General features: G+C 44.2%; 2 protein-coding genes across 3 annotated transcripts in view; one reads left to right on the forward strand and one right to left on the reverse strand.

Moving 5' to 3' along the window:
- LOC142576239 (uncharacterized) overlaps positions 1 to 25,560 on the reverse strand; it is a 138,631-nt gene that overhangs the window by 17,549 nt on the left and 95,522 nt on the right. The gene's annotated exons all lie outside the window — the stretch shown is intronic.
- Positions 8,393 to 9,010, forward strand: LOC142574137 (uncharacterized). Its single transcript, XM_075683297.1, has one exon. The coding sequence runs from the start codon at positions 8,393 to 8,395 to the stop codon at positions 9,008 to 9,010; it is 618 nt and encodes a 205-aa protein (XP_075539412.1).

Here is a 25,560-nt window from a genome sequence, read left to right on the forward strand (position 1 = left end):
ATGAGGAAAGCCTTGACAAAATGGAAAAGCCGCTGCCCCATGTTCAAGTCCGATAGCGCTTGTAGAATGAAAGAATGTCGGATTTTATCGAAAGCTTTTTCCACATCAAGTCCAATTAGTGCCTTAGTATCTCTAGTCCGCTGGTCAAGGAGCTGATGCTTAATCCTGATCATAGCATCCTGAGTCGAGAGGCCGGGCCGAAATACTATGATCAAGTGCGGAAAGACCCCATTGCCCTCAACATAACGCGTTAGCCTATTTAAGATGACATGCTGAGCGACTTTCCCCAAACACGATGTCAGGGAAATGGGTCTGAGATTTTCAAGCCCTATGGCCTTCCCCGGTTAGGGTATCAGAACAGTAGTTGCAAGTTTCCACTCTTCCGGGAAAGAGCCTTCCTTCCATCAGTAATTGATCTCCCGCGTAAGGAACTCAACTCACCCGTCGTCTAAATTCCGTAACATTTTATTCGTAATGTCATCCGGCCCTGATGCCGATCGACCATTAAGATTCTGAAGCGCCATCCTGATATCACTTTCAGTAAATTCCTCATCCATAGCTGCATTTTCGTCCCCACTATATTCCAAAATCACGTCAGGTGTATTGTACCAGGTCTCCAACGGAAGGTATCTCTCAGCCAAATCCTTCAGCAACTCCTGCTCCGTGGAGTCCCGACACGCCTGATGGACCAGCTTACCTATCACAGTCCTCTGATTAGATTTAGTGTTTGTCTCATCTAGTAAATGTCTGAGCAGACTCCAGGCGCCTCCCCTCTTAATGCGACCATCAATAGAATTGCATACTTCATCCCATTGCTGCTTGCACAGTACCCGACAATGGTCTTCAATTTCCTGATTAACCACTGCTATACGCTTTCTAAGCCTTCTATTCAATCTCTGACCCTTCCATCTCGCTAACATCGACTGCTTCGCTTCCAACAAATGCGCCAAGCGACTATCCATGTGTTCCGTGTCAATATCGGTCTGAACCTCTCTAGTGGACGCCTCAACGTCACTTTTAAGCTGACTAGTCCACTGTTCCAAGGTCAACTCATTTCCCTCATCTTCGATCCTCTGCGCTCTTCGTTTCCTAAATGCATCCCAGTCAACCATCCTGAATGTGCGCTCCTTTTTATTAGCCACTACCAAAGTAATCATAAGTATGTAATGATCGCTACCAAAATCTATATTAGAATTGGACCAGGACGAATCCACTACCCCCCGAACAAAAGTGAGATCAGGTGTCGAATCTCTACATGTCGACGTGCCACATCTGGCGGTATACGAAGGGTCTCTAATCAGAGTTAAATTCAAGTCTAGTGCCTGCTGCCATAGTCTCTCCCCCTTAATAGTGCTATAAACATACTTCCACACATGATATGGTGAATTGAAGTCCCCTCCAATAAGCAACGGTGCATCCTTAGCCAGATTGGTTGCCTTGGTCAAGAGAGATTTGAAACTCTGCTTCGTGTCGCGGGGGCTACTGTACAGGTTAAGCAGGTAAACGCTCCTCTGACATGACCTTTGCCAACTTAAGATTACCTCCACCATAATATATTCAATCTTGCAATCCGCCATGTGAAGATCATGTCTAATATACGCCAACCTCCTATTAATGAGAGTAGCGAGTCCTCTGCCCTGTTCATTATCCTTAACTTCCACATTGAAATCCGTTAAGGTCACGTTAGACGTCAGTGTTTCCTGTAACATGATAACTTGAGGTTTCACACCATGCGTTCTAACAAACTGCTGCAGAGACGCCTTCTTATGATTGAACCCCCTACAATTCCACTGCCAAATACTGAATGAACTATCTAATAGAGCCATCTTGACCACGGAAATTTGGTGAACTAGTTTTGAGCTCAAGTCCACTCGGCGACTTACCCTGCTGGGCTAGCGGCCGAGTGCACTCCCGCTCCATAACAGGGAACACCGTCTCGTTTAGATATATTTCAATTTTGCCTAATCTCTGATCCGTGATATTTTCCCGTTCTTCAATTCGCTCCAGCCTACTAATGATCTGATTTACACTTTCTTGCAATGTCGCCATCATTGCTTTAAGCTCGGAACCGACTTTGCCCTGAATCCGCACGGTCGAGGATAGGGCCCTCTTTTTCGGAGCAGGCGTCTCCTCGTCCGCCATGGTCTCTTCTGCGACCTCCACAGACCTTGGTACCTCAACCGAGTCATCATGTTTCCTAGCCTGTCCTAAGCTACCGCTGTTACCGGAAGGCAAGCCGTTCCTAGGTTAAGCTATCTCTTTGATGAGCCCGTCAGTGGCTGCTTTTAAGCTATGATTCTCTCTCTCCAATTGCTCAATCCTATCCCTATCCCTATTACCATTCACATGCTCCTGGCGATGCTCACGCGCTTGGCCGGCGCTGATGCCGCCCTTGACCTTTTCAGCCCACGTGGTCTGGCTTCCAGCTGCGCCGCCGTCTCCACCAGCTGCAGGAAAGCGCACCTGCGCCTCCCTAGAAACCGATCGGCTCCTGGTCGTTCGAGTCCCAGTCGATGGCCGCTGCCTCGATCTGGAGCGGCTCCTAGAGCGCGAGCGTCCCTTAGAGCGTTGGCGGGCGCTCACCAGCTGCACCATCTCGGCTGCCTCCTGTTCCGCCGTTAGCTCCGCCCTGGCTCTCTCCTGTCGTCGAACACACACGACATAGGGAAGCTGGTATCGTTGTCTGCATTGTTTATCCGCGGTAAGGTGTCGTCCGCCACAAAGCTTGCAACAAGGCACACAGTTGTGATCCTCTTCAGGGTTCCGAGCCCCGCGTCCTCGGCATTCAAAACAATCGGCCCGATGGTGTTCGAATGCTTTTTTATTGCAGTTTGTCTTAATCTGTGTCCATGATGCATCATTTATTCTTCTGGTCCTTTGTGTTTCCGTTATGTTTCTTTTAGATTTCGGTAAGTCAAAATTCGTTATTTGCAAATGAAAACATAACAGGGAGAAATTGGAGTTTATTGCTGTCTGGCAGCTTAATGTTCAAGATTGTCCTTGTAACTTTAACAAACAATTAAAGCAGGCAAGTCTTTTTTGGGGTGTGCAAACATGCAATACCACATACAAGAGCATATTCTCACGGCTTACATAGTGAACTTATGTGTACCTATTCTCGCTGACATGCATTTACATTTTTAATAGAAACTGCACAAGACCAAATCTTTGGTTATTCTTTTTTACTTTGTACTCAGCACTTCATTTAAATAATGAAAGAAAAAGCACATAGTGTGTGATGCATTTCCTTATTTTACAAGTCCTTGTTGAAACATATCATATTTTGCATTTGCAGCCTATCTGTGTCCATCCTAGACTTGTCAGGCTTTTCAACCTTGTCTCTTGTTGTTCTGTTCAGCTGCATCACACTATGCTCTTGCAGCACAATTAATGGGATGCCAATTATCTGCCACCATTCTTTAAACATAGCCTAGATAAGAAAATGCACAGTTAAAAATCACCGTTACCATTCACAGTGCAAACATCAGCAGTGCATTAGCTTCCTAGCATATACTGCTGTTTTTACAAGTGTTCAATGTGTGTAAATGCAATGTGATGTGCCATTTTACTCATTTAATGTGGTTCAAAGATCAACAAGCTTTTATTAACTCAAAGCCTGAAGGAAATAATAACCGAAATATATAATATATCCTGGTTATTGCTTGAGTATTCAGCAAGAAGTATGCATACGTTAGTGCTCATACTTAATGAATGTTAGAGAAAAGGCGGGGAATGCGGGAGATGGAAATTCAAGACAATGAGCAATACGTGAACAAGGTGAATGCAGGAGCCACCGTTTCGACAAGTGCTAAACTTCAAGCTATAGACCGTTTCATCGGGCGAGGAGGAAAGTCTGGCAACATGCGCCTTTCCTCCTTTCTGGCTTGGGCGAAACGGCGTGGTGCGGCACGGTATGCATGTGCTGCTGCTTGGATGTGAACAGTTTACTGTTTTAGCGCATCCTGCGGAATATTCATGCGATGTCAGCTAACACCAGGTCATCGGGGAACCACTGCGTTATCTTCGGCTGTACGAATAATTATAGAAAGAGGAAGCTGTTGGCGGAACAAACGTGCGACGTGCATCAACAGCCACGGCGTGTTTGTGGTTGCGAACTCGTCAAGTTTCACCGTTTTCCTTCTGACCCAGAGCATCGGCGTTTGTGGATTGCGAGCGTCAACAGGAAGGACTTCCTACCGTCCGACAGTTCGCGGGTATGCTCGGTACATTTCGTTTCTGGCGAACGTACCGACACGAACCCGACACCGATGAGGAGCCTCGGCTATGAGCGGAAGGTATGTATGTACTACGTAACCTGCTGCTAGTCAAGCGAGAACGCTCCTTCTCGAAGAAACAGTCGCAAGTGACGCTCATATCTTGGGCAGGTCAAAGTCGGGCGACGACGAATAGTGAGAGGCGACTACGTGCCTACGAAGAGACGAAGGGTACGTGTCAAAATTATTTTACCGGTCTGTTAATGAGGAAGTGCTGCGCTTTGTTTTGAGCGCGATATCTTTTCAGGCGTGTGCAGCGCTCTCATGTAAAACAACTTTTTTTGTCGCCGATGCTGCTATTGTGTGAGCTCTTTTGTTTAGTACTCTTCGATGACTAGACGTAAAAGAGCGTTAGAGTCGTTATTCTCTTTTTGGCAGCGCGTTTTGGTGCCGTGTGATCTTGATGTTTGCGTTCGCCGATTTTTTTATCTTAGCTTCCTGGAGATGAAGTGGAGTCGGCACAGCCAGAGCCATGCGCACCCATCGATTATGTAAGTAATCTCATGTGCAACAGTGCAAGCATGCGCACAAGTAATAGCACCTACCATTGTGTACATTACATTAATTGGAACATTAAAGCACATTAAAGAGCCCCAGGTGTTCAATATTAATCTGGAGTCCCCTACTACGGCGTGCCCCATAATCATATTTTTGTGTTGGTATGTAAAACTCCAGAAATCAAACTTTTGTAAATTTATGCAGCTGGCACACGCCCATGCTGCAAGGAACAGCTTGTTTAGCAGTTGTAAAAGATTTACTCTAGAAAAGCATTTATTTCACTCATGCTTTGACCTAAGGCCCAAAAGAAACAGTGATAAAGTAAATTTATTTTGTGGTCTCGCATTAGTAAACAAAAAACAAATGCACCTGTTTTTACACGTTATTGTGCAGCCTTCACTTTGCGGAATTGTACCTATTACATCACTCATGCAACTTGCCATGCCATTTGCCACCACAACAGGTGCCACAGCAGGTGACTTAGAATAGGTACACCGTCACAGTGCAAAGCGTTATTTCATCACATTAACAAAAATTTGTGGGTTCCAACTCCGGTTTTTCATACAAACTTTTGCATTCTCAAAATTGATCCTATTGCACTCAACACAATTTGACAAAGTCTATGAACAGCAGCGGGTAAATAATCCACAACAGACATGAATAAAGTTAGCTTTTTGAATTATCAGATATTTAGAGTCTTTTGAAGCGATAGAAAGTCGCTTAGCCTGGGCAATCCATTTAGCGTCCTTTTCATTGATTTTCTAAGGTGATGCCTGCTGCAAATTTATCCTATTGGTGTCTTTACCTCAGAACACAGTAGGCTGTGGTTCAGAAATGCATAACGTCAGTTTTTCCCTACCTTGTAAATGTAATAAGGTAACATAAAAATATCTGCGAATAATATTTTTTTTACTCTTGCCTAGGTTCTATCAACCTCAACAATGTACCATTTTTGACATCTCTGCTGCGTCTGCAGGTGCATTGAAGGTTATTCTTACTACCCAGCATGTCAGTAATTTTCTATTGTTTTCTGATACTGGTTTTGTATTGCGTTTTCACATCATGCTGCACCACAGCATGGATGCGGATGTGTAGGATGAAGTTGGTGCTGCAAAGCCCCATTTCGACATAAAAAGAGCGGTCAAAAGCAGACTCTTTATTGCTAATGCATCTCTTTTTATCTGCAGCCACAATTGGATGGTGTGTCGGATGAAAGTGTGGAACCTTCACTAGGTGACTATCAGGCAAGTCAACATGATACAGCTTGAGTATAACACTTGGAGACAAGATGTTTCATACAAAGAAAGTGGATAAAAAGAAACACTGAGACAAAAAAAGTGCACCTTCATGGGTGCTTGCCACATTTTAAACCTATTCTAAACGTAATGTCAATGCCTAGCCCCTCCCTTGCAGAGAGCTGCATCTACTTTCTGAATCTGGTGCAGGAGTTGCACCGCAGCCGAACTTGCAACAGTTTTGCTGGGAAAATGACACGTGGTCCACTGAAGTCTATGTACTAAGGTTATTTTCACAGTGGTAGCAATGTTCCCTAGGTTATTTTCGCAACGGTAGTAACAGTTATTGGTTATAAATGTCCTGGGTCAAAATGTGAAGGGATGGTAGTTTTGTTGAAGAGCCCACTTGTATGTTCGCAAAAAAAAGACAGTAGTATAGAAATATTTGTTTTGTTTTTCACCTTTGGCAAGAAGGCGTCAGCCACGTTCATATTTGTCTTGATTAGTTGTTTCAGACGGCAGCAATGCAGTGTAGCATATCACTTAATTGCATACACTTGAAACTGCTGTCGACAACACACTTCTATTTCCAAAAGCAGCCAGATATACTATGTGAAGAGGTAGCAGTTGATTCTGCCTTGAACAACATTGTCATAACAGTATTATCTACTTGTAGGTGCCTAGAACTTTGGCTGGTGATGGTGCCATGTTATCACAAACAGATCCAGATGCATCACGTGAAGAGGTAATTATGAATTATATTATTAGCCTGGCACGGGAAGAAGGGTTCGGGATTGCCAGTCAGCCTCTAAAGTTTGTGAAGGAGTGTTTACCTAGGTCAATCAATTACAGAAGACCCTAATCACGAGAAGGAAACTTACAGAAGAAATTAAAAATAGGTTGGAGTGCATACGGCAAACGTCAGATCCTGAGTGAAAGCTTAACATTATCGATGAAAAGAAAGGTGTGCAATCAGCGCATTTTACCAGCGCTAACATATGGGGCAGAAACTTGGAGACTGACACAGATGCTTGAGAACAAGTTAAGAACCGTGCAAAGAGTGATATAACAAAGAATGTTAGGCATATTGTTAAGAGACAGAAAGAGCGGTGTGGATCAGAGAACAAACGGGGATAGCAGATATTCTAATTCACATTAAGAGAAAGAAATGGAGCTGCGTAGGTCATGTAATGTGTAGGTTAGATTGACCATTATGGTTACAGAATGGATGCCGAGAGAAGGGAAGCGCAGTCGAGGACGGCAGATCTCTAGGTGGGGCGATGAAATTAGAAAATTTGCCGGCGCTACTTGGAATCGATTGGCGCAGGGCAGCGTTAAACGGAAATCACAGGGACATAAAATAGGCTGCTGCTCTGATAACATTCAGTTGTGGAGAAAGCAAATTTGAGTCTCAAGCTCAAGTATTGTCTCTATAAATTTTCCCAATGAATCCAGCCTTACGCATGCTTTGCAACTAGTTGCTTCAAAGTTTAAACGGCCCCTCACAAGGCCCCACTGCAAATTTTGGTTATACACACTAAGTTGTAGGGCACTGTCTCCCTAGGGAGCATCTTACCGAAATAATTTTTCAAATTGCTTCATTACTGCAGTAGATGCAAGAACTTTAGATAGCCCGTTACCATGATGTCATGAGGCAAGTTTCACTGCCCGCATAGACTCTTTCTGTACCTAGATTATCGTCTGCAAATGACATTCCTTTACTGCCTTCTCTGATACCAGAGCCAAGGGACTGCGAAAGGTTTGTCACTAGCCCTGCTTCCTTCTTTATTCCTGTGGGGCACACTCCTGGTGTCGCGTTCTGCATTTAACAACTTAGTGAAGTCACGTGGCATAATCTGCAACGTTGCACGCAATGCATCTTACGTAGAGGCACCAGTGTGTTTCCTTGACTGCTGCGTGTATGCGGGGCAACTTCAAGAGGAAGGGCGTGCAGGTGTCTTTTTGAAGGTTCAGCTGTTTTCATGCCATGCAGCTGTCTAATACTTTGCAGGCATGATTTCCACCACAGGATCTACATGCTGGACTTGTTAGTTTGCAATGCCTAAACCTGGTGAGGGGCCTTACTGTGATGATTATTTAAAGAAACGGGTAGTGCATTTCTTGCTAAGTACTTGCCTCTATTATTCATTGTGAGTTCAAATTATTTTGCTTAGTCAGTTGGTCTTTCATAAAGCAAACTTCCGTCTTTCCTATATAGTGGTATATTTTTTTCTTGCATTCAGACTGTGTGTTAATCAGAACTGTAACTATTTCCAGGTGTGCAAAGTGGACGCAGCTACACAGTGGGAAGATATGACAACTGCCCATCACACATATTCTGCACCTTTAAAGTTGGTAAATATCAGAGCACCACTTTTGCAAAAGATGACTGCAGCTGACTTACGATTCTACACAGGGGTATCACCAGACATATTTAAGAAGCTCGCACTGTGCATTCAGAGGACACCTTTGCGGCCTTCACAACTTCACACAGAAGACCAGCTGCTTCTAACACTGATGCGCTTGAGGCTTGGCCTTCTTTACAGGGACCTAGCATCGAGATTTTGTATTGCACCATCCTCTGTGTGCAATATATTCAAGAATGTCCTCAAATCACTTAAAGAGATCATTAAATATGTCGTAATCTGGCTCCCGAGATCTCGTGTTCAGAGCACTATGCCAAGTGCATTCATAGAAAATGGTTTTCAAACCACTACGTGCATATTCGATTGCACAGAGGTTGCACTTGAAAGGCCAACCAAACAAAAGCCACGAGCCCAAACCTACAGTTCATACAAAGCTCATAATACTGTAAAGTTTCTTGTGGTAATTGCTCCAAATGGCCTTATTATGTACATTTCTCGTACATTTGGTGGTCGTGCTTCGGACAAATTTATTGTCAGACAGAGTGGCGTCCAGGAATACCTTGTTCCTGGGGATGTGATATGGCCGACAGGGGCTTCACTCTGGACCCCTACTTGGAAGCACAGGGAATCAAATTGAACATGCCAGCATTCACCAAAGGTGAGAAAAGCTGCCCCCATTCATTAACCTTTTCTATTAAAGTAGGAAACACATGCTGTCTTTGTGCTACACCGTGCATGATTATCAAACATGCGTGGTTTGCTATTGTACTTGTGGTTGCCTAATTCCAATGACAGCACTCGGTGATCATTCGGATGCTACATTGGGCTCTGTGCATAAATAATGGGGAGAGAATGTGCATTTATTGTTTGTCGGCGTGTTACGTGAAATAAAGCGCTGACTTCCATATCACCATTGGAAATTGTCAAGCTCAAAAGTGAGATGCTCTGTAAACTGCATGAGCAAGCTGCATGAGCAAGTGGTAAAGTGCCACATTGAAAGGCTTACAGATCCTAAATGCTAGTCGATTTGGTACTGTATACTGATGTATAATGGTGTGATAAACAAGGAAGGAGAAAGAAACACATGAGCTCAGACTAACAACTCATTTTTATTGTATCTTGCATAGCACAAACTCGTGTAAAAACTTACATATTCGAGTTTCTGAAAATAAACCAGAGTTGTTAATCTGCACTCATGTCATTTCTTTCTCATCCCTTGTGTATCACACTATTCTACGTCGTCATTACATGGCTTGGTGTGCTATCTGTACTATCACAGTCATTCTGGTTTGTACTAGTTGTACACACCTGGAACAGCTAAGCACTACTCGTTTAGATGGAACAGCCTTCACTGTTCTCTTATGTGAATTTCAGATATATGCATTTGCAAAGGGAAACATTCTTGCATCAACAATTGTGAGCAAGGTTGAACAACCCATGAATGATGCAACAATGGTAATAGCAAACTCCCATTTTTTTCTGCACGAAAAAAAATCAAATGTGGTTGTGCAGTCGGAAGATGCAAACAAGGTTATTTTACACTGAAAAAATTGGAAACTTGGGCTGAGATAATTAGAAATTCTATTCTAATGGCATTTCTTGTCGCTATTTGCGGTGACAATAGATAATAATAGACATACAATCTGGTGGAAGAAATTGCTGCATTATACATTCCCTGAAATTAAGCCGCAAGAGTGTTCTGCCACTTAAACATAGTAAATCTTTACATTTGAGGTGCAGCTCCATGCTGCGCTTAATGCACTAGCTTCGCCAATTGAATACACAAATAGGTATGTAGCTTGACTTTGTTCCAGAAATTAATCCTTGGTAAATCTGTGTCAACATCTTTTATTGCAAGCCAGGTGGCAGAGACCTATTATTCGAGTTATATTACCTATTTTAAGGCATTCTTGTAGGGGTTGTCCTCCTTATGTCGTTTCTCTTGGGCCATACTTGCACACATTATTTTGTTCTAGTTATAAGGCGGAAGAGACTACTCAGTCGATGCTGTGCCCAACAGCGCAAATGCATTGGCCTACCAGTGAAGCTCGATTTCTGCCGATGCCGAGTAGCAAGAGAAACATTCTTGAAAATGGCCTTATGTAGAGCCCAGGATGTCTGGACACTAATGTGCTACAATTTAGTTGTATTCGTGTATTCACATTATTTTCCTTCCTGTGTTGAGAAATGAGGGAATTAGTGCAGCACTAACATGTATACTGAATTATCATGCATTTCAGGGAAGGGCCAACTTCCTGAACAGGAAGCCACCTCAACTCGGCGCATTGCATCTGTACAAATACATGTGGAGCGAGCCATAAACAGAATCAAGACGTACAGAATATTGAAGTCTGCATTGAACATCAAGTGCAAAGACACAATTGATAGCATGATCTTTGTGTGTGCAGGCCTCTGTAATTTAAAGGCACCACTAATTGCACAGACCAATGGTCACACTAGCCAGGAACTGTAAGCAGTTGTATGAATAAATAGTGCAACCCAGGAAACTGTTTTTACTGAGCGTTCAACCACAGAAGTGAACACATTGCAGAAGTTCATAATGGGGCATACATGAAACTGTTACACTTCATTAATTTGGAGCATTTATTGATGAAATAATTGAATGGGTTATTTTATGTACAAGAGTAGCATAAAAGCACAGACAACACTGTACCACATAGAACACAAGAAAACTAATGTAGAAACAACTGCACTGATGCCTCTGGTAAATATGTGGCTCTCCTGTACCAGCACAAACACAAATTTATTGAAACATATGCACAGAAAAGGTTCTAAAAAAACTGGTAAATGTACTTGAGTATCACAGCAGCAAAAAAATGTGTTAGAAATACATAATATGAAAATGTATTCAATGTTGTACAGAACGTGAGGCATATTAACTGCCTCTTTGTATGTACATATATTGACTGCTTCAGCTCACAAACTAGAACAAAGAGTATTCACATCTTAGAGATAACAAGGAAATTATGATTAAATTATAAACACTGAATAAAAAACTGACTAGTATAGTAGGGCTTGGTACTATGCACATGTTCAAGTATTCAAAGCAAGAACAAATAAACAAAAATACAGCATTTAACAGCACCAAAGTGCTCCCCAACAGACCCACACAAGACAGAGAAAAATGAGCAGGCCAAATTTTCTGCAAAACATCTAGGTTAGACAGATACATTCGACTGGCTCCCCAAATGCCTACTTCAGTATAAATTACAATGCAACAGAACGGCAGGTCAAATAATGAAAAAAATATACACAAGCACACTAGATGTTAAAGGGACACTAAAGAAATGCGCTAAATCAGTGTGGTGAACAGTCCTTCAAAACGGCTTTCATTTGTACGCATAAATGTTCATTATAAGCAAAGAAAGCTAAGACCAAACTTCCATTTCTTTTAATTCCATACCCACAGCTCAGCACTGATATATCAGTGCCTCGTCGCACATTTCAGACTATTTTCTCCTATTTTGATCATTTTGGCAATGCAAAAGCTACACTTGCTATTTCAGTATTTAGTTTCTTTAGACTACAACGTCACACTTCTTTATCAATAAAAAATTGAATCGAAGAAAACATTTAAAATTCATGGTGCAGCGAAAAGCTGGTACAGGATCATCAAAGATGCATTGTGATGTGTACTCCATTGCTTGTTTATTTCTTGGTGTCCATATATCTGCTTATTTTATGAGATTCGTTTATGCTTATAGAAGTGCTATTTATTCAAAGTTTAATATTCCTTTTCAGTATCTCTTTAAGAGATGGTTTAGTGTGTCTATTTCACAAGCATATGATTCATAAAAAAAAAGAATGGCAAGACAAACAGATTAATAAACAAGGCACGAGAGCACAGCCATAGGCAAGATACAGGGGAACTCAACAAAATCTCACTCATGCACAGTATGTTGTAGCACAGCAATCGGGGAAATATTTTCTACATTTAAGAGCTTCTAGCACTGCAGCTAAATCAGCTGTCCTTACATTGCTGCAATTTTCTCATATTCTGACAGGTCAAGTTTACCTTCACTTTTCATTCCTTGCAAACATCGAAGCATTTTACAAAAATAGAACCTTTGAAGCCGTGGCATTTCATGTGTGACATAACTTGCGTCAAATGGTACCTCTATGATGATTACCGATTTTGGTGACCATACATATAAAAAACAGAGCTGCTTCTCAGTGCACAACATAGTGAACTGTACTTGGGAATAATATCCGCTAGGGCCATTCTTATTTAAGATATGTACCCCTTCCTTTTCTATGACATCGTACTTCCCGCTCCGTATGACTTCCCTGCAATCTTGGGTAAATGGGCACTTGATTTCAAGAATTGCACAGTGTGATGCTATAATTCCATCAGGTGTTGCAGACAGCCATGGTTTTTCTTTGCACACGTATATTCCACGCTGATCAGCAACAAGTCCAGAATCCTTCTGAAATTGCAGTCGTGCCACTACTTCATGGTTTATTCCATGTTGTGCGGCTGCATTACCATAGAAGTTCGGGCTCGTGATACTTTGCAAAGCTTTCTCAGCTGGAGTTGTTGCCCGCTTTGGTATCGTCCGAACGTTTGAGGCTGTGATTCGTAGTCGCCTGGAGACATGCCACAAATAATTTGCCTGACTTCTTGTTGATGTCTCTAATGCAGCCATACCTGGACCTGACAGTGCTATGTACTTTACGTAAAAGTCGTTGCACAGCATACACCCTTGTGGCAAGCTGTTAACACTGTCGTGAGGGCTGCGCTGGATGGCAGGCGTGGTTTGTTGTCCCTGAAGTGGTCGAAACGGAGCTGTCACAGTCTCATGAAGTAGAGCGCCTTGAGTAGAAGTACATAAAAACATGTAAGCATCACAATATACACTTTACTGCGAATTCTGCATGCTTGCATTATTTTCACACAGGTTCTGTGCAAGATGCAGCACAAGTTTTTGCGCAAGATATTTTCAGTACACAATGGAAAAGTGCTAGCAGGGCAACTGTATAGATGATGGAGCCCTTGTATAAGATGTGCATTTACCTGAAGCGGCAAGAATATGGCAGTGTGGCAACCACTAGTGCATTTACTTCAACTCAGCTGGTTCAAGACTGTCCATATGTTCTAGAAAAATGCGGCGCAAGATAGACAAGAGAAAAAATAGACATGCACAATGTACTAACTTCGTTTATCATTGCAACTCATGCATGTACTGTATTTGCAAGAACATAGCGAGTTCTTTTTTTCGAGTATCGGAATGTGCCTCACTATAAATTCGGATTTGTTATATGAATATAACGAAACCTTTATCCCTTTATTTCCACCTGCTCGCCTTATATGGTCTCCGCACTCGCTGCCACTTCGCCTTGTGCTAGAACAGTGAGCTGGGAGTTGCCACTGTGCATTTCTTGCTTTTTCACCCAATTTATAACGCTGTTACAGCCGCATCAATTAACAGCGTATTAATCACAACCTTGAGCAAGACTATCGATGCTGCTATGCAGGTGTGTCAAGCCTGCAGTCTTCGAAGTGGCACAGTGCATCACCGCTCAATGCACCAAATGCTTGGCCTTGTTCGTTTGTGTCATAGGCATTTCTGAAGTGCTCTTAGTGCAATAATGTTGGTGGGTGTCATGGAGGATGACGCCATTCTCATCGACAGTCACAAAGAAGTCTGCACTCGTCCTTTCACTTTATTTTGCAAAGGAAGTTCGTACTAAGGATGAATAGAGCCCCGCAGACATCTGCTTTTATGCATCGTTTCCAGCTTTTTTTGCAGCTTTACTGCATTATGATTGTATAGATATATTCTTTTCTTGTTAGACCACAACTGTGCCCCCCCCGTTATATTTATGGCTGTATTATTTACGTGTAAATATGGAAATCGAATGAGTATAGTCAAGCCCATTACACAAGCATAGTAATGTATATTCTCATCATGCCCTTAAGGCAGCATCTTGCAGACATACACCAAACATCTTTTCACCTTCAATAATTTCTATAAACATTTCTTGACCATTGGACTCATCAGAAATAAACAGACTCCCGTGTTCTATGTAAATCAGGATATTTATGTTTTCTGTGTTGTTATAATGCTCTTTAAAACAATGATTTATATAATTACCAAGGTGGTTTCAAACTGAACCACACAATACAATAAAAACTCAAGTTATGCAGCGTACCATTCCAAAGCAACACGCAGGCTACGAGGTGCCCGATAGTGTACAACTGATTATTTCAACCACCTGAATCCCTTTAATATGCGGTTAAGCCGTATCTGCACAATATTTTCACCAACAGGACCTGCAAATGTTAAGGGGGTTTTCTTGGTCCCCCAACTACTTGGAAAATGTATGCAAAATCAGGAAGCTAGTAGCTGATAGAAGGCAAGACTGCAACAACACACGTCATGTGCTTTCTGACTTGCAACAAGCATGTTTACCAGATGCCACTTTCGTGTCGTAAATAGTATGCGAAGCAGACAGAGCACTCAGTAGTACGTATTGTTGGGCTAGTCGGTTCATAGTGAACAATTACAGACCAGAAGATTTATCGCTACACAGCGCAAAATGAACATGGGAGGAGTCATGGACCTTGTCTCCTCCCCCGTTCTATTTCCATTTTGTGTTATGTTGCCATAAATCTTATAGCCTAAAATTGTGCGAACAGGGCACTGACTGATCGATGGGCTTGGGGAGCACTCTGACAGTATTAAATAGGGCACAGTGGCTGGTAAGCCTTGCAACAGGTGTGGTTGCATGCATTTGTTGTGCACAGGCATAACGATGCAATGACTGGTTTAATAGTTGAAGCTGTAGACAGCAATAAGTTTAGCCTAGAATGTGTTAAGGCTCCTTTGCTCTTTTCATGAATGAAAAAACTGCTGTCATTTCTTGCTACGTCTTAGTTTGAACACACCCTGTATGATGGTTTTCGGAACTTGAACCAGTCATCCGGCTTCCAATAAACCATTATTGAAAGTAAGCACTTGTGTGCCTCTTGCCTTGCTTCTTTCCCTGCCAAAATATTTTTGTGCTAAACACTAGAAAAGCAAAACACCTCGAATGCCTGCAGTCATGTTATTCTGAAGTTTTACTAACGGCACTACAAGCAAAATTGTATGATGTCTTCTCACTGAACTGCTCAATATATGCAAATGCCAAACATATTTTTCACCTTTAGCATTGACAATCTCTTGGAATGGGCAGTTTCTGTAGAACTCCAGGACGTCGGTATCATCGCCAAGTAGTTGTGGCAAACATGGAATTGTCTTTTTGCAGGTGTCATTGTCAATGGTTCTCATCTGTACCTTAAAATTTATGTCTCTCAGAGCGGCTGGTTCAAGGTTCCTTTTTGTTCCACGGTTCCAGGTTGCTGATTTATCAGTGCAACCTTCTCCTGTCAGGCCTTGTGATACCGCCAAATCCAATTTCCAAAGAAGTGCACCGACATGACTGCATACTTTTCCTCTCCCGGCCATGCACGTACATCCACTGGCTTCGACTTCTCCAGTACGCTGGCAGCACACCCATGAATTGTGGTGCATTTTCATTGATTGTGACGCCTGCACTTGACATTTCAGGAGCACAAGTCTCTCATCAATCTCATGAAGGAGCACGTTCCCTACCCATCCACTTTGTAGATAAGTGTAAGATTGCATGCTCCTGAATGAGTTGACTTCTCGCAAGTCACATGCCTTGTTTGTGAGCAGGTAGTGAATTATCTGTGGCATCTGTACCTGTGGCCACTTCTTCAAATCATCACACCAGCTGACAATCACACTTGGGTGCTGGTAACACTTGCCATCTGTGAAAAAAAAAACTGAAACAACAACTTTTTTTTACATTTCTGCGCAGATATGTTGAAATAATGAAATGCAGCTGCTATGTAAATAACCTCACATGTGCTAAAATACATTATTCCAGTGCACACTTTTATGCCATAAACAGTGCACTGTCATGCATACATTTCAGAAGTTGCTGGCTTAACGCACTAGTAGCAGGACATAAATATGACTCGTTGAGAACTAACACTTCTTCGGCGACCATGGCACAGTGCTGGGTCAGGAAGGATTTAGTCATGACCACTCTGTTAGTGCGCGCCTACAAAATGCTTTCGTTTTACGTAGATTAGTTTTGTAGCTTTAGCAATGACAGTCGCAATGATATCGTTGTCTGGGTGTTAAAAAATGAGTCTGGGATTTTTGGTGCCAAAACCAGTGTTCTGTGGCAGTGACAAAAGCACAAATTATCAATACAAATGCTGCGGTTAGTGCTGAAGCATGTATCCACCAAACAGAATAAAGGGTGCGGGGAAACCATATGGAAGCGAGAAATGACGGCATGCACATACGGCGGTCGATTAATAACATCAATTGCTCAGCAGGCCACTGTTTGTGTTGTCGCACGTTACAAATATGCAAGTGCCGCAACATTTTCAGAATAACCAGCACTCTCGTGGGCAATCAAGTATGACTGGATTGGTGAAACATAACAGTGCTTGCGTACTGCCAACTCAATGCAGTCTGAAGGAAAGGCGCGTCTGGAAAACTGTCAAACATCTGAGCGCCACTCATGAGCACACCTGCGTAAACCAACGATACTGTTCTCGCTTTTCTTAAATCTACGGTGCTACGTCTACACTGAACCGATGCCGTCTACGAGGCCGATGGCTTGGCTCAACATGGTGATCGCTGTAGTTACTGACAGACATGTTACATAAGAGTTGTGCTTCAGGAACGGTTCCTCGCCCAGTAATGAGTAATATATAATGGACACTGCATAAAAAGGATGCGGCGGCTCCTTGTCAGGACGCGATTTCCGTAACACAGGTGGGCGCATCGAAGAGGACCAGCGATACGAAGGTCGAACATAAAGATAGCTTTTCAACGGCCTGTATGTTGTGCGACATCATATTACTACCTAATCAAAAGCGGGACCGACCAAGAGCCGCGTCTAATCGAGCAGTCGCGCAATGTGTCTACAACATAGTTAATGCTTGTCGAAGCGAACAATAAAACGGCGCACATGCTGTTACTATTGCTTAACGTTTATTCAACTGGTCATTTCCTGCTGAAGTTCGAGAAATACAGGGAAACTTTAGCAACATCGCAATCTACAGTGGAATTCTTAAAAAGAAACGAATAAGCAACTCACCTCCGAGGCTGATTGTAGGCTTCAACACCGGCGCACTTTCTGCTTCACCAGCAGCAGAAACTCCGGCCATATCCAGTTAAATGAATTCAGCACGTCACACAGAATGACTTCCGATGTAGAGCACAGCACGTCATGCGAAATACAGCACACCAGTACGAACAAAAAAAACGCTTGCAACTGTAGCCGCTCCTATACCTGCCATGCAAAACAACGCTTTCACCCAAGCCAGTATGGCGCTGCTCATAGGCGGCGCCACTGAGTTCACAATATGGCGGCGCCTACGAAAAAACGGTCTATAGGCAACAACACTTAGTTTCATTTCTTGGCGTATCCCACCCTTCTTTTTTTCCTTTCCTTTCCTTCTTTTTTTTCTCCTTTTTTTGTCAGCCGGCGTGTCAGACGCCCTTGACACGCCGGCTAACGCGCGTGCGTTTGAGAGACCAGGGTAGGGGGGGGGGGGGGGGGGGAGGGGGTACCCTGGCGCTGTGTACCTTGTACACAGCGTTCCTTTACTCTCAATTCGACACGCTAACACATTTTCCCTCGTTTCCGCATCCTCCCGCATCACACCCGCTCCCATTTAGAAGAACCCCACCTATATATACTGTGGCGAGGAAAGCATACGTCGCCTTGAAGAATACAAGTCCACTTGTCGAAACGCTGGCTCCTGCATTCACCTTGTTCACGTTTTGCTCATCGTCTTGATGAATGTTAGTAATATATCCCCGTGACTTGTTGACACAAATAGAGCAGTGTTTATTAGTTTTGTAACGCCTGGATTTATTCCTGCCATTAACAGAAGTGTGATTCTGGGGGGAAATGTGGTTTAACAAAATTTTTATCGAACTAGTTTGGGGTAGAAACATTTGAAATTATCTGGTTTTTCCCAAAAGCATAGGGCCTTGAGAAAAACTAAAGGCCCTATTTATACTACCAGTCAACATGATATTGAATTACTTTGTAGGTGGGGATTACGAGGGAAGATTGCCTTCTTTCTGCTGAAAGCTTGCGATTTTGCTCTCAAACATCATACTGCAGCACACGACTTCCATCATAGAATCTGGTCCAATTAAGCAGTGTCTTATCGTGGTGGTACTCTAGATATGTTACTGCACTCACTTTCTAAAAAATTAAATTTATTATTTGTACAATTAGTTGTACTGTCCGTTTACCACTGCACTTCATTTTCCATTTCTGTGCATGAACATTGCATGGCCTCAGAGCAATTGTAGAGTACATATAATTGGTTTGCAGCCTCTTTCATAACTACAGCTTTTCTGCTTCAGTGCATAGTGAATGAGAGTGCAGAAATGCAAAACACATACCATGGATGCTAACAAACAATAGATCATCCTCAAGTGTTAGTCGGCGCAAGTCGCTGGACTTCCCCGACCCGGTCTGCTTATACTGCCTACACTCGCCCCTCAGGAGGCCCTTCTCGTCCCTATGCCGCACGCTCCGATAATGCCGCCACTGACTCTCCTGCGCCGAACCGCCCCTATTCTCGTTCACCTTCGCCCCAAGGACGACAATCTCGCTCTCCCCAGCCCCGTCGTTCCTTTTCGCCGACTCCCTTCGGACGCCGCTCGCAGCCGGAAAACTAGATGATGCAGCGCCTCGAGGTGACGCTGCATTGCTCCCTACGCCGCCAAATCCTCCACTGGCGTTGCCCACTCATCTGAACCTTCTTGACGTGCAAGTCGACGGTGTTCCTGTATCTGCTCTCATAGACACTGGGGCGCATTTGTCGGTAATGAGCGCTGACCTTCGTAACCGGCTGAGGAAAATAATCACGCCCGCCACGACGCCTGTTGTCTGTGTCGCCGATGGCGGAACAGCCCCTGTAATTGGTATGTGTGCCGCCCGCGTCTCCTTCGCCGATCGCTCCACTACCGTGCTATTCACAGTCATCGCTCACTGTCCCCACGACATCATTCTCGGCCTAGACTTCCTCTCCGCACATTCTGCTCTCATCGATTGCTCTGCCAGTACTCTCTGCCTCGACCTGCCTGTTCGGGATCCCGCTGAACAACACCCTACTCGCCTCAGTTCCGTCGACTTCGTTCGCTTGCCACCTTCGGCACTGACTTACGTTGACCTAGTGTCATCCCCACCAGTGCCCGACGGTCACTATATCGCGGCTCCTATGCAAGACGTCCTCCTTACACACGGTATCACGGTACCTCATACCGTTTTATCTATTACGGCGAATTGCGTCTGCCTGCCAGTGGTCAATTTTGGCTTGACGACACAAGTGCTGCCACGCGGGATGTCTCTGGCCCAGCTTTGCTCATTCGAGGATCACTCAATAGCATCTATTGAGGTAGACGACAATTCAGCCGATCCTCCTCTACCATCGCAGTCGACAACTTGTACCATCGCCGACTTACAGAAAATGATTGCGCCCGACATGCCGTCCGAGCACGCTCGTGAGCTCTACCGCGTTCTGTTTTCCTACAACGATATTTTTGACTTTAACGATCGTCCTTTGGCCCAAACTACAGCTGTTAAACATCGCATTAATACCGGCGATGCCCCTCCTATTCACCGCCGCCCGTATCGAGTGTCACCGGCCTAGCGTCAAGTTATTCACGCAGAAGTTCGCAAAATGCTTGCCAAGAACATCATAGAACCGTCATGTAGTCCATGGGCGTCACCTGTTGTACTGGTAAAAAAGGATGGCTCATGGCGCTTTTGCGTGGACTATCGGCACCTTAACAGGGTTACCAAAAAGGGCGTGTATCCCCTACCTCGGATCGATGACGCCCTTGACTGCCTCCATGGTGCTCGCTACTTCTCCTCTATTGACCTCCGCTCCGGCTACTGGCAGATTGCCGTGGACGATCTCGACCGCGAGAAGACTGCTTTTGTAACTCCGGACGGTCTTTATCAATTCAAAGTGATGCCGTTTGGTCTATGTAACGCTCCTGCCACTTTTGAACGCATAATGGACTTCCTTCTTCATGGTTTCAAATGGTCCACATGCCTGTGCTACTTGGACGACGTTATAGTATTCTCCCCAACGTTCGCTACGCACCTCGAGCGCCTCTCGGCAGTCCTGGACGTTTTTCGTCGCGCCGGTCTGCAACTGAACGCATCGAGGTGCCAATTCGGCCGTCGCCAGATTACCGTCCTTGGGCATCTCGTTGACGCGAACGGAGTGCAATCGGACCCAGGCAAGATCCATGCTGTTACGCACTTCTCTGTTCCGAAGTGTCTCAAGGATGTGTGCAGATTCATCGGCCTTTGTTCCTACTTCCGCCGTTTCGTGAAAAATTTCGCGGCCATAGCACGACCACTAACCGAGCTTTTGATAAAAGACGCCCCTTTCCAGTGGGGCGATAACGAGGCCTCTGCATTCTTGCATTTAATCGCCGTTCTCTCAACGCCCCCCGTTCTGGCCCATTTCGATCCTTCTGCGCCTACCGAAGTCCGTACTGATGCCAGCGGTCACGGAATTGGCGCAGCTGGCACAACGCCAGCGCGGCAACGACTGTGTTATCGCTTACGCCAGCAGGCTCCTTTCACCCTCCGAGCGCAACTATTCCATCACTGAGCGTGAGTGTCTGGCCCTTGTTTGGGCGGTTGAGAAGTTCCGCCCATACTTATATGGCCGACCCTTTTCCGTTATCCCAGAGCATCACGCGCTTTGCTGGTTATGCTCACTGAAAGATCCTACAGGAAGACTTGGTCGCTGGGCCTTACGCCTCCAAGAATATTCATATACTGTCACCTACAAATCTGGCCGACTACACAAGGACGCTGACTGCCTGACTCGTTACCCGGTAGACGAGCCTGACGACGCCGACACTAGTACCGCCAACGGCATTTTCTCTGTGTCTGCCTTCGCTAACATCGCCGATGAGCAGTACCGAGACCTACCGCTGCGAGCACTCATCGAGCGTCTGCGCTCTACACCTACCGGCGCGTCCGTTCGGCAATATGTCCTCCAGGGCGGCATTCTGTACCGAACGAACTTCCTCCCTGACGGATCTGATCTTCTTCTTGTCGTGCCAAAACATCTACGACAGACTGTGCTCTTTCAGATGCATGACGCACCTACTGCAGGACATCTTGGCGTAACCCGCACGTACGACCGCGTCCGCCGCCGCTTCTATTGGCCTGGTCTCGCTCGCTCCGTCCGACGCTATGTTGCTGCCTGTGATACCTGCCAGCGTCGGAAAACACCTCAGGTGCTACCTGCCGGTCATCTCCAGCCGATCACTGTCCCTGTGGAACCATTCTTTCGTGTTGGATTAGACCTCCTCGGTCCCTTTCCAACGTCATCCTCTGGGAACAAATGGGTAGCCGTCGCAACTGATTATGCCACCCGGTACGCTATCACGCGGGCTCTCCCTACCAGTTGCGCCACTGACGTCGCGGACTTTCTCTTGCGTGACATTATCTTACTTCATGGCGCCCCGCGACAGCTGCTCACTGACCATGGTCGTAACTTCCTCTCGAAAGTTATCGCCGACATTGTACGTTCCTGCTCCACTCAACACAAGCTGACTACCTCATACCATCCTCAAACCAGTGGCCTCACAGAGCGGTTAAACCGTACTCTTACCGATATGCTAAGTACGTTTCCAAGGACCACCACGACTGGGACATTGCCCTTCCTTACCTCACATTTGCTCATAATTCTTCCCGGCACGACACCGCCGGATTTTCTCCCTTTTATCTACTCTACGGTGGTGAACCGACCTTGCCCCTTGACACGGCACTTCCTCCTGCTTCTATCTCAACAAGCGAGTATGCGCGCGACGCCATCGCGCTCGCCGACCATGCTCGCCAGCTTGTCCGTGCTCGACTGACGGGCTCGCAAACCACTCAGCAGCGTCACTACAACGCCCGCCACCGTGACGTACAGTTTTCGCCTGGTGCGCTCGTGCTCTTGTGGTCGCCCTCTCGTCACGTCGGACTTTCAGAAAAGCTCCTTTCGCGATACACAGGGCCCTACCGCGTGCTGCGCCAGGTGACGCCTGTGACGTAAGAAATTGCTCCTGTGAGCTCAACCTCGTCATCTACTCTGGCATCTAGTGATGTCGTGCACGTCAGTAGGCTCAAGGCCTACTACACTGCTTCCGAGTCCGGCCTTTAGTCGCTCCGGGACGGCGCTTTTGCCGCTGGGGGTAGTGCTACGGAATAGTATTACCAATGACGAAGAGGCGAGCAGTAAGAAGACGACGACGACGATTAGAGGCTAGCGCGGGCTGTTGCCTCTTGGCCAAGTGCGGCGTATTACGTTGTAAATATACTTGTATATAGCTTTTCCTCTGCGTCTTCTTACGTAACAATATTTTAAGGTAAGCGTAATCACCTTGGCTTGAACCTACAATAATTGCATATACTTTGACACAAGTATGCTCATAGTGTGTTAATTATCGAATGTGCATTAAGTACATGGGTATAATTGGCACATACGCATGTACATTTTGTTTCAGTGAAAGCTTCTCTTCAGAGATTTGACCATAGCAAGAACCATAAAGACCTACCTTCCATTGGAAGGTAAGTTCTTCCATCTACCAATCTAGTTGAAAGGCTGAAAGCCTACATTCCTTGTCAGATACATGCCATATTGCTGACTTGTTTTAGTAGTTTTAATGATCAACTGTGTTACGTGTTATGCTAATATTTAAACTCGTCTGTTATAGTGGAAGGCATTCATACCAAGCTGGAGCATGATGCCAAAGGCCATGGAAGGATGCGTGAGCTGTTTCATTTCCTCTATACTTCTGGGACCACTTCTGAAGTACTTATATTATTTCTAAGCAACTCTGTTTTCTTTAAAGTGTTCTACTAAATGTTTTACTGTATTTCATTCCAGATCAAGCCATTTGCACCAGGCAAGGTTAGTACATGGAGAGCTGTGGTTTGGCAGAAAAGATGTCTTTGCTTCTCTTTGTGTGATTATGGCCTTAATCACAGGGCAGATAAACTTTTTATAGCGACCTAAAGTTCTAATATGTAACCACTATAATTTGATACTTCTTCTGCAGAAGCAGATCACGTAGTGCAAAGTCCAATGACAGAGGGCAAGTACTTTCAGTTCCTCTCACATTCAGCTAAAAGCATTTTTAGGCAAATGAATTTTCAATAAACTATTCGCAGAGATTTGTACCTGTGTCATATTTATTTTAGTTTATTTATTTATACATACTGCAGACCACATAACGTGGTCCAAGCAGGACGGGCATATTTAACAAATCGCATTGAGTATATGGGTGCACATTCATTACGTTTTACATCCAGATACAAATAAATAGCAAAAATGAACACAATGGCTAAATGTATGCAATGCTACACGATGGCAAGACGATCGCGCTCTGGTATAGAATTCCATTGGGACACTGTGTGCGGGAAAAAGGAAAATTTATAAGCTTCTGTTTTTGCGAAATATGGCGTTAAAGATCTTGGTCGTTGATGTCGTGTATGTCTTGTGGATAGGGGGGATAAATACAAGGAAGGATCAATAGCGAATTGCTGGTCAAGGAGAGAATTCAGGAAGCCCAAGCGAAATTGCCTTCTTCTATACTGAAGGGGGGGGTATGTTATTCGCTGTCATTAGTTCCGACGGAGAGTCCACACGACGAAATTTAGAAAAGATAAATCGAACAGCCTGTCTTTGAATTCTTTCGAGTTTATCAATGCTATGTTTTGTGTAGGGGTCCCATACTATGCTTGCATATTCTAGCTTTGGTCTGATGTATGATTGATAGCATAGAAGTTTTACATTTGGTGGTGAATTACGAAGCTTGCGTCTTAGGAAACACAACTTTCTGAAAGCAGAGGAACGAATGTTATCGACGTGTGAATTCCAGGAGAGGTTAGCAGTGAACGTTACACCTAAATATTTGTAGCTATCGTCATGATTAACTGTAGATGAACCTAGGGATTAAGCATACTGAAAAGGGGATTTTCTTTTAGTTATAGAAATGGAAACTGTTCTTTGTGCATTTACGACCATGTCCCACTGGTTGCACCATTGGTATACGTAATCGAGATTTTTGTTTAGTTCTTTTTGAGCATGTATACTGCAAGCTTCACGGAATAATATACAGTCATCTGCGAACAATCGAATTTGAACCGTTGGATCAATTATATCTACGATATCATTTATATAGCACAAAAATAGCAACGGCCCTAGCACACTGCCTTGGGGCACACCCGACGTGACTGGTAGAAGGCGCGAATTTTGATCCTCGACTGTGACAAACTGCACCCGATTTCTCAAATATTCAGCCACCCAAGCGACCAACACCTTCGGAAGACCAATGTTGTTTAGTTTATAGGTTAGTTTGCCATGAGGAACTTTACCAAAGGCCTTACAGAAGTCTAAAAATATTGTGTCTATCTGAATATTATTATCAAGACCTCTGGCAAACTCATGCGTAACAGTGACGAGTTGCGTCACTGTCGAATACTTCTTTCTAAAGCCGTGCTGAAAACTCGTTAATATGGAGTGTTTGTCAAGTAATTCTGTAATTTGAGTGGCTATAATATGTTCTATAAGTTTACAACATGAGGAAGTTAAAGATATTGGTCTGTAGTTAGATAGTAATAATCTGTCGCCTTTCTTGAAGATAGGGATTACTCGGGCCGTCTTCCAGTCACGCGGCAAGGTTGCTGTTGACAAGGAACTATTAAAAATAATAAAAGAGAACTTGGCAACGCATTCGGCATATCGTCGAAGAAACACATTTGGAATATCGTCAGGACCGCAACATTTTTTCGTGTTTAAAAGCATAGAAACCAAACCAGGATATGAAATAAAATTGACTTCGTAAGGTTGAAATGACGTTGCGGTAGGCGTACATGGTCCGGATACTGAAAACACGCTATGAAAATAGGCATTAAAATGATTTGCTATATCTTCATAATTTGTGACTATGCTACCGTCAACTGATATCTTCGAAACTGCTTTCTTGGTTTCACTAAGATAATTCCAGAACTTGGAAGGATCATTCTTTATAAAATTGGGCATTACAGTTTTAAAGTAGTAATCCTTTGCGTGATGCATCGCTTGTGCAAGGATTC

Source organism: Dermacentor variabilis, chromosome 3, assembly GCF_050947875.1.
Source record: "Dermacentor variabilis isolate Ectoservices chromosome 3, ASM5094787v1, whole genome shotgun sequence".
Classification (NCBI taxonomy): domain Eukaryota; kingdom Metazoa; phylum Arthropoda; class Arachnida; order Ixodida; family Ixodidae; genus Dermacentor; species Dermacentor variabilis.